We start from the raw sequence: 7,712 nt of genomic DNA, 5'->3' as shown, positions 1-7,712 counted from the left end.
CCAACATATTAACATATGTTGATTGGCAGTATGTAGTGGCGTATCTAGAAAAACAGGGAAACAAGCGAGTTAATTGCATTTTGATAAGAAAACAAATATAATTCTATCGTATAGTTTTCACCAAATGACTGTTTTTACAAAGCTGTAAAAATAAACACGAATTCTGCAAGCGTCATATACTTTCCGAAAAGTACGATATCATTGGAAGGAATATTAAAATTCCTGAAAGCTAAAGTTAAATTTTTTTTGGTTTCAATATCCACCGAAAGAAAATTACATATCTGAATTAATCGACCACTAAAGAATTTTAGTATCTATAAAATCAAAAATACAGGACTCTTACTCATTCGGAGTGACGATACGATGTACGATTATACACGCAAATCGTCTATTTTGCGGTAATACAAAATACAGAAAATCAATTGCTAAGGATTTTGAATTTGGAAAAGGCCAGCATTATGCCAAAAAAAATTTCCACATAATTTGACCGGATCTTTGGTATAACAATACGAAGTCGACTAATTTTGGAAAATTTGATAGTGCAAAAAAGGATTGCTCCAAGTAAAGCTATGCTTAGTGTATTTAGTGGGACTTTAGATAATAGATCTATGCAACTTGTCACTATGTAACAGATAAATAAATTAGATAACGCAAGTCGGGAAAAGTGACCAAAATATATCAACATTGAGGGTATTGTCTTTCTTTACGAACTCAGCAAAAGTAAAATAAACTTAGTCGCAAAGTTTTGTCGTAGTAATTATGTAGACTATATCTTGCTTTATCTGAATGCTATTTGTTTTAATTTATTTGAAACTCTTAATAGTGTAAAGTGTTGTATTCCGTAAAAACCTGCGAAAAGAGCTTATTGAAATTTTTATAACATGAGTAGCAAAAACTCAATGAGAATGTGATTGTGGGTATGTTTAATAAATTGTCTAAAGTTATCGAACTGAACTAGTCATATATTAATTGATTAATGCAATAACAATATCATTCAAAATACAATATTGTTTCTCTATCTTTAAATGTTTTTCTTTATGCTAAAGAAAAAAATTTAAATTAAAACACCGATAAATACATTTGAAATTTTTAAATTATGGAATTTATGTATTTCTTTAGTATTCCATACTTTTCCAGACCTCCCAAAATATATAAAAAATATTGTCTTAAAAAATAAAAAGTTACTAAATGCATTGATATATCATCGGTTTAAATGTTTATAGGAAATATTTTGCAATTGGATTTTGATGATAATTACTTGCTCCCGGATTCAACAAACGATGTTGAATATCGCATTGATTTGGGGAATGATAAAGTAATATATGTGGAAAGATTAAATGATATTGGGGAGTTAAATCAGTTAAATGATGATAATATTCTTAAACTAGACGAACATAATATTGTTGATGAAAGCGGAGAACTGCCTATTATTGTTGAAGAGAAAGCAGCAGAGACAAAACGTGGTCGAAAGAAGATCGACACTGGACCATTTAAATGCGATAAATGTGACTTTGAATGTTTTAAAAAAGATTTATTGTATACACATCGTCATCGTAAACATAAGGTAGACGCACTTCTTAAGTGCCCAAAATGTGAGAGAATATTCAATCAAATTGCAAAATACGAAAGTCATTTAAAGCGCCCAACATGTGACACCTATCCGGAATTTACTTGTGAATACTGTGAGAAACGTTGTATTGGATTAGCTAACTTTAATATACATATGCGATTTCATAAGAAACAATATCCATTTGTATGCCATTTATGCGGTAAAGAATTTATGATGGCGGTACACCTTAGAAATCATATAAAAGTTAAACACGAAAATCAACGCTATTGTTGTGGTTATCCTGGCTGCGACAAACTCTTTCAAACTTCCCACGCACTCCAAACTCATTACTATAGTCATGTGGGTCAATTACCCTTTGAGTGTGAGTACTGTAAGACTGGATTTCCAACAAAGGGCAGGTAAATATGATGCATATACCTTATTCTAAATAAGTTGGACCTAATTAGCTATAATTTTTTACAGATTAAGTTGGCACATTAATAAACGCCATGGCTTTAAAGTTGAAGTTGAGCAACTGGAACGTATGCGTGTTTGCGAAAGTGTTGTAGCGAAGAAGAAAGTAGTAACTATAACCCACGAAGAAATGGAACCAGATCTAGAAGAATATTATTTAGAAATAGATACATAACAAAAACTAAAAACAAAAAAAAATAATATTTAGTACTGAATAAAGAAAAATAAAATATGTGTGTAAAGATTTAACTTTTAAATTAAAATATAAATATTATTTTTACTATATAATATATGAATGCTTTTTGTTTATTGAAGTATACCCGTCAGTTGTTCACAATATTTTAAGAAAATATCGTTCTTGGCCTGAACCCAATCTTGATATATAAAAAATAAAAAGAAAAAATCCTCATCTTCTGCTAAAGAAATTAAAGTCATTAATTGAAAACGTCACAATGCATTTAATTTACTGTACTCAATTATATCAATTGCGAAAAAGATCCCGTTCAATCTCCAATGCAGTCAATTCTTAACTTAGTTCAGTATTCAATAACGACAAAAAAATAAAATAGTGAAGGTAACAGCACCAAAAATTCGGTTATATATAGAGGGAGTAGAATTTCACAAAAAATGTGTGCAGAAAACATAAATATTAAAAAAGTACAGTTTTTTTTCTATTCGTGAGAAATACTTCTTTTTATTTTGAGTTCTTATTAAGGGTCGTAATACTAACATATTGATTCATACCAGTTACAGACAAAGCATAAGTAACCTCAACGTATCAAAATGGTTTTTTATTTACTAATTTATGAGATTTAAATGATCATTTGTGGTAGTTAAATTCACTATTTTTACCACAAATTTAATATGAATTTAATATTAAATTCAGAAAAGAACAAACTACTACTCGAAACTACTAAGAGTCAAAGTATTTGATGAACTCGTTTAAGGAACAATATAACTAGGAGATAAGCTACTCGATGAACGGACCCGTAAACGCTAGAACTATAAAAGAAATCGGAAGCTACGCTACGTTGACATGTCATTGAATCAATCTTCTAGAATTGGCATTCTTTACTGCTTCAAAATATTGCGCTTTTATAGTCTTTTACTACTCGTTTCTTCTATCACATCTCAGTTTTCGATATGCGTTATTGCGCCAGCGATTCTATACACAAAATTTGCCTTAACCTTAACATGACCTTAACAAGGTCTAAAGTCAAAAGTCTATATGTTCAGATAAAGAAACAATAATCTGCAAGTAAAGGGTTTGCTGTTTATGTAAATGGATTATGGCATCTTTTATTTTATTAAAAATAAAAAATGACTACCATACGAAAATGTTACTAAAACACATATCCGAAAATTACAACTGCTTTAAATAATGCATCTTCCCAATTTTATTATTTAGTTTTAGTGACAGTTATGAAATCAACCCGCGCAGAGTAAAAACTCAAATATACTTTCGAAAAGGTAACGATACTTAATAAAAAAATACTACATACTATAACTTTAATTTTAAATACTTTGTCAACTATAGGTTTTTTAAGATCAATATATCTCATGAATATGGTTCTTGAATATTGAATAGTACTCCAAATATTTACATTAAAATGAACCTCAACGCATATCAGTGTACATGACATATTTATAGTAAAATTTTACTAAACGGAGTGAGAATTATATTTATATATATGCTATAATAAAAAAAAACTGCAAGTTAGGTTGGGTTATTCTCTCTGGTTGTAAGCTTCGCATAGGGTTATTGGTTCCTAGCGATATCAGAGAGATTTATATTTATGTAGATTTAATAGTAAACATTCTTACGAATTTAAGAAGTACTTGAAGCTACATATATTCCTAAGACAGGGCTATCAAGGATTTTTTCAAAGATTTTCATAAACGTATTTTCAGTCCATACCACAGATGGAGTTAAACCCACAACTTGGGTATCATAGTTCTAGCATAAATGCACCGTACTATCAGTGTAAGCAATGTTCAAGTTAATGAAATATGTTTTTCTTAATGATCTAAGTACTATATTGAAAAAATTTTTATCATTCATACATAGTGAGGTTTTGATATTGTAAGATAAAATATTTTTTAAAATTAATTAAGTTAATGAAATATGTTTTTCTTAATGATCTAAGTACTATATTGAAAAAATTTTTATCATTCATACATAGTGAGGTTTTCATAATGTAAGATAAAATATTTTTTAAAATTAATTGTTTTTTTTTTGCTCACTCATATCAGCGCCTAATATGTATATTTGTATTTATATCCATATTGCTCATAAAATTTAGTTTTTAACCCTTTTTTTAAAGGATTGTTTTCAGATTTAATTGAAGAAACAAAGTCTATTGCCGCCAGCGATATCACTCTGCCATATAGAGTGCTTACATGTCCACTCACTACAAATATTGATAACGATCAGTTAGAAGATTTACAAAGTAATGAATTGAATGATGTATATAAAGGTGTACTAGTCAAAAATTCACAAAAAAATAAAAACGTTCGCAATGCTATTGAACCTAAAAGAGATAACGTAAAGGTCACCACGGTATATCCACTTTCCATAGTAAAATCACCTCTCGTATTAGAAATACCCAATGAAGTACAAAAAATCAGACGGCATCCTTGTGATATGTGTAATAAAACATTTGGTAACCGTAAAAGTATGATGCTTCATCGACGTACGCATTGTGACTCACAACGTTCAACTTTTGTGTGTCCAGAAGCCAAATGTGGGCGCATATATTCTTCAAAGCAAGCCTGCGATGTACATGTTAAGCAAGTACATCAAAAAGATGGTTTGGTCTGTTCTGTTTGTAATAAGCGATTTGCTATTATACAAACGCTGGAAGTGCATATGCGTTACCATACCGGAGATTTTCCATTCGGCTGTAATCTTTGTGACAAAAAGTTCGCCCAAAAAGGACATCTCACGACGCACATGCAAGTTAAGCACAACAACCTGCGTTATTTTTGCACAGAAAATGGATGCGGAAAAGTTTTTAAAAACAGCGTCTCGTTAAGAAATCATCGTTATGTGCACAGTAGTATGCCTTTCTCTTGTGAATACTGTAAAAAGGGATACCCTCAAAAAGCAAAGTAAGCCCTAAATTATTTTTGTATTACAAAGAGATTGTCTTTAATTAGATTTTTTTTTTTTTATAGATTAAAGACGCATATAAGCTCAAGACATGGTATTAAAAAAACACTGGAGGATTTGGAATCGATGCGTGTGTTTAAAGATGCTCGTACCAGACACTCCTTGTTCGAAATTCAAGCGCAGTTTACAGATGAGACGGAAGGGGATGCTAATAAAATGGGCGACAATAATGAGGAGGACGATTTAATCGTATAGCATTAACCAACCAAATTATTTGTTTAATACGAAAGCTGTACATTACTTTTTTATTTTTAACATGTGAGTACTTAAAATATTTTCATAATTAAAAAAAGCCCGTTACTTATGTTTATCAAATAAATATTATTAGTATTATCGAACCTTATGAAAAGTATGTATTCACTTGATAAATAATAGTGGAGTTAATGGATCGAAAATTATTTACTCTACTGTATGAGATTTACTCAAAAGATCCCAATACTCATATACGGCACATGAAATCTAATGTAATCTGTAAATTTAAATACAAAACATCTGTAGATCAGGTGGTTAAGGTGCGCTTATTCTGAGCTTCACATTTGGCAGGACCCGAGTTCGATTCCTGGTACTTGCAGTCTCAAAAATAATTATTTACGAATAATTAAATACAAGAATTATTTTCAAGACCACTGATGATGGGTATTTGGCAATACTCGAAACAGCTGTATGGTTAGCCGATTATTCAATTAATTAAAATAATATAAAAAATAAAATTTTTGTTGTTATAGTTCACTATTGTTCGAAAAAACCTCCATATAAATTTATAAGAAAAAAAAAATTTTGAATTAAGCTGCAATTTCAAGAAACTCACGAGCAAAAACAAAAATTTTATGCTTACAGTCGTCCACTGCTAATTATTACTGTGCAAACTGCAAACTGTCTTAGTTTATTGTAATTTACTTTGCCTATTCCATTTTTTTATTATGCAATCAATCGATACAATATAAGAGTTTTTATTATTATTATTATAATAATCATCCGTAATATTATTCATTGGCATTACACTCCGTAAAACTTATCCAATCGCATTATATCTTTCCAATCTTGTCAATTTTTTGATTTTTCTTATCAATTACTTACGCTTAAGAAGAACAGGTATACTGTTTACTTTATCTATCCATATTCTGTATAGTCGTTATATACCCTAGTAACTTGTGAGAAAAGTTTACTTTGTGGGCTGTCTATCAATAGTCACGGCATTTCCGTTTATCAACAGATACAGCACATTGTTGTATCTTAATATACACGTCTCATTTTTTCCATCATTTTCTCTTACAAGGGAAACGATTAACTGTACGATTTCTCTTACAAGGGAAACGATTAACTGTACGATTTTTTATAAACCATTAATTTTTAAGTTTCTGCTTTCTTTAAATTTAAACGAATCTTTATATAAGTAAGCTAGCCATCCTTCTCTCTTATATGGGTAGGTCCAGTTAACGGTGGTTTTAATTTTGTTGATCTAGTTAACATTAGTTAGTACAAAGTTCTGAGCAAGATTAATTACTACTAATTGAGAATTTTCTTCTCTAACAAGATTTATGCAATGCCAACAATTCATTTACTTTAATTAATTATTATTAATTTATTGTTTTAATGACCAAAATTTTTATTAATAATTTTGTTGGTCAATTGTTAAATAATACACTTTTTTAAGAAATGAGTTATTAAAAAATTATTAATTTATACTAATATTTCAACTATATTGTGTAATCATCTTCAAAATACTATTTAATTTATTTTAATTTAATTCTTAGGATGATTATATAGCTGTTTTAAATATTGTCAAATATTTATTATCAATATATAGTAGTCTTATTAAATATATAAAGTTTTTATAGTCCGTATATAATTTTTGGACAGCACAAGAAATTAACGTAGCTTAAATTAGAACCGTGGATTCTTGTGTTACCACACAATCCCAAAATGTATATATTTTTTTTTAAATGCATCCCACAGCTTTCTTAGCAAATGATTGAAAATTATGCCACATATATTTGAGAGATACTTCACATTTATTGGGCATAAATGTGTTATGACCAACAGCGTAGTTGCGGTCATTCCTGAGCAGGAATTTGTGGAAGTAGTTGCGGTCGAGGAACAGTCGCACTTTTAAGATAAATTGTTTCACAAGTAGACGGTGGTAGGAGTTCTTAGGTTGATTGAGCCACGAACTTTTATAGCTACAATTGACTTGAAATTGTGATATTAGTTTCGGGAATGGAGAAAATGTTTTTATAACTGTTTATTCAACAGGAGTTTTTCAAATTATATGGTAATTTAGGGTGACAGACATCAATTTTGATCATACAGAAATGTTTGGCTATCAGGGAGCCCTTCCTTGGGGGAGGGTCTAATCATTTTTACTGACGGTTTAAAAACTAGGAGTGGAGCAGGAAGTGAAGTTTTTCTCAAAAGAAAGGTCTAATTATATCCTCTTACTAAACGCTTCCAGATAACTGTAGTGTTTTACAGGCAAAATTGATTGCTATTAAAAAAGCTGTAGCTTATCTAGAAATA

At 29.8% G+C, this 7,712-nt stretch overlaps 2 protein-coding genes across 2 annotated transcripts; both read left to right on the top strand.

Moving 5' to 3' along the window:
• Window positions 1–1,213: 1,213 nt before the first annotated feature.
• LOC119683269 (zinc finger protein 98-like) lies at window positions 1,214–2,247 on the top strand. Its single transcript, XM_038096911.1, has 2 exons — window positions 1,214–1,968; window positions 2,033–2,247. Exons 1-2 carry the CDS (start codon window positions 1,214–1,216, stop codon window positions 2,196–2,198), a joined length of 921 nt encoding a protein of 306 aa, XP_037952839.1. The 3' UTR covers window positions 2,199–2,247.
• A 1,699-nt stretch (window positions 2,248–3,946) lies between these two features.
• Window positions 3,947–5,447, top strand: LOC119677108 (zinc finger protein 69-like). Its single transcript, XM_038088375.1, has 3 exons — window positions 3,947–4,022; window positions 4,348–5,134; window positions 5,201–5,447. The coding sequence occupies exons 1-3, from the start codon at window positions 3,947–3,949 to the stop codon at window positions 5,388–5,390; spliced, it is 1,053 nt and encodes a 350-aa protein (XP_037944303.1). The 3' UTR covers window positions 5,391–5,447.
• Window positions 5,448–7,712: the final 2,265 nt, after the last annotated feature.

Source organism: Teleopsis dalmanni, chromosome 2, assembly GCF_002237135.1.
Source record: "Teleopsis dalmanni isolate 2A chromosome 2, ASM223713v2, whole genome shotgun sequence".
In the NCBI taxonomy this organism is placed as follows: Eukaryota; Metazoa; Arthropoda; class Insecta; order Diptera; family Diopsidae; genus Teleopsis; species Teleopsis dalmanni.
This window is presented reverse-complemented; position numbering and strand designations above follow the sequence as displayed.

Coding starts and splice junctions, on each gene's coding strand:
- LOC119683269 (XM_038096911.1), top strand. CDS start 1,214: ATGTTTATAGGAAATATTTTGCAATTGGATTTTGATGATAATTACTTG. Junction 1,969..2,032: donor GGATTTCCAACAAAGGGCAG/GTAAATATGATG, acceptor AATTTTTTACAG/ATTAAGTTGGCACATTAATA.
- LOC119677108 (XM_038088375.1), top strand. CDS start 3,947: ATGGAGTTAAACCCACAACTTGGGTATCATAGTTCTAGCATAAATGCA. Junction 4,023..4,347: donor TCAGTGTAAGCAATGTTCAA/GTTAATGAAATA, acceptor CTTTTTTTAAAG/GATTGTTTTCAGATTTAATT. Junction 5,135..5,200: donor GGATACCCTCAAAAAGCAAA/GTAAGCCCTAAA, acceptor TTTTTTTTATAG/ATTAAAGACGCATATAAGCT.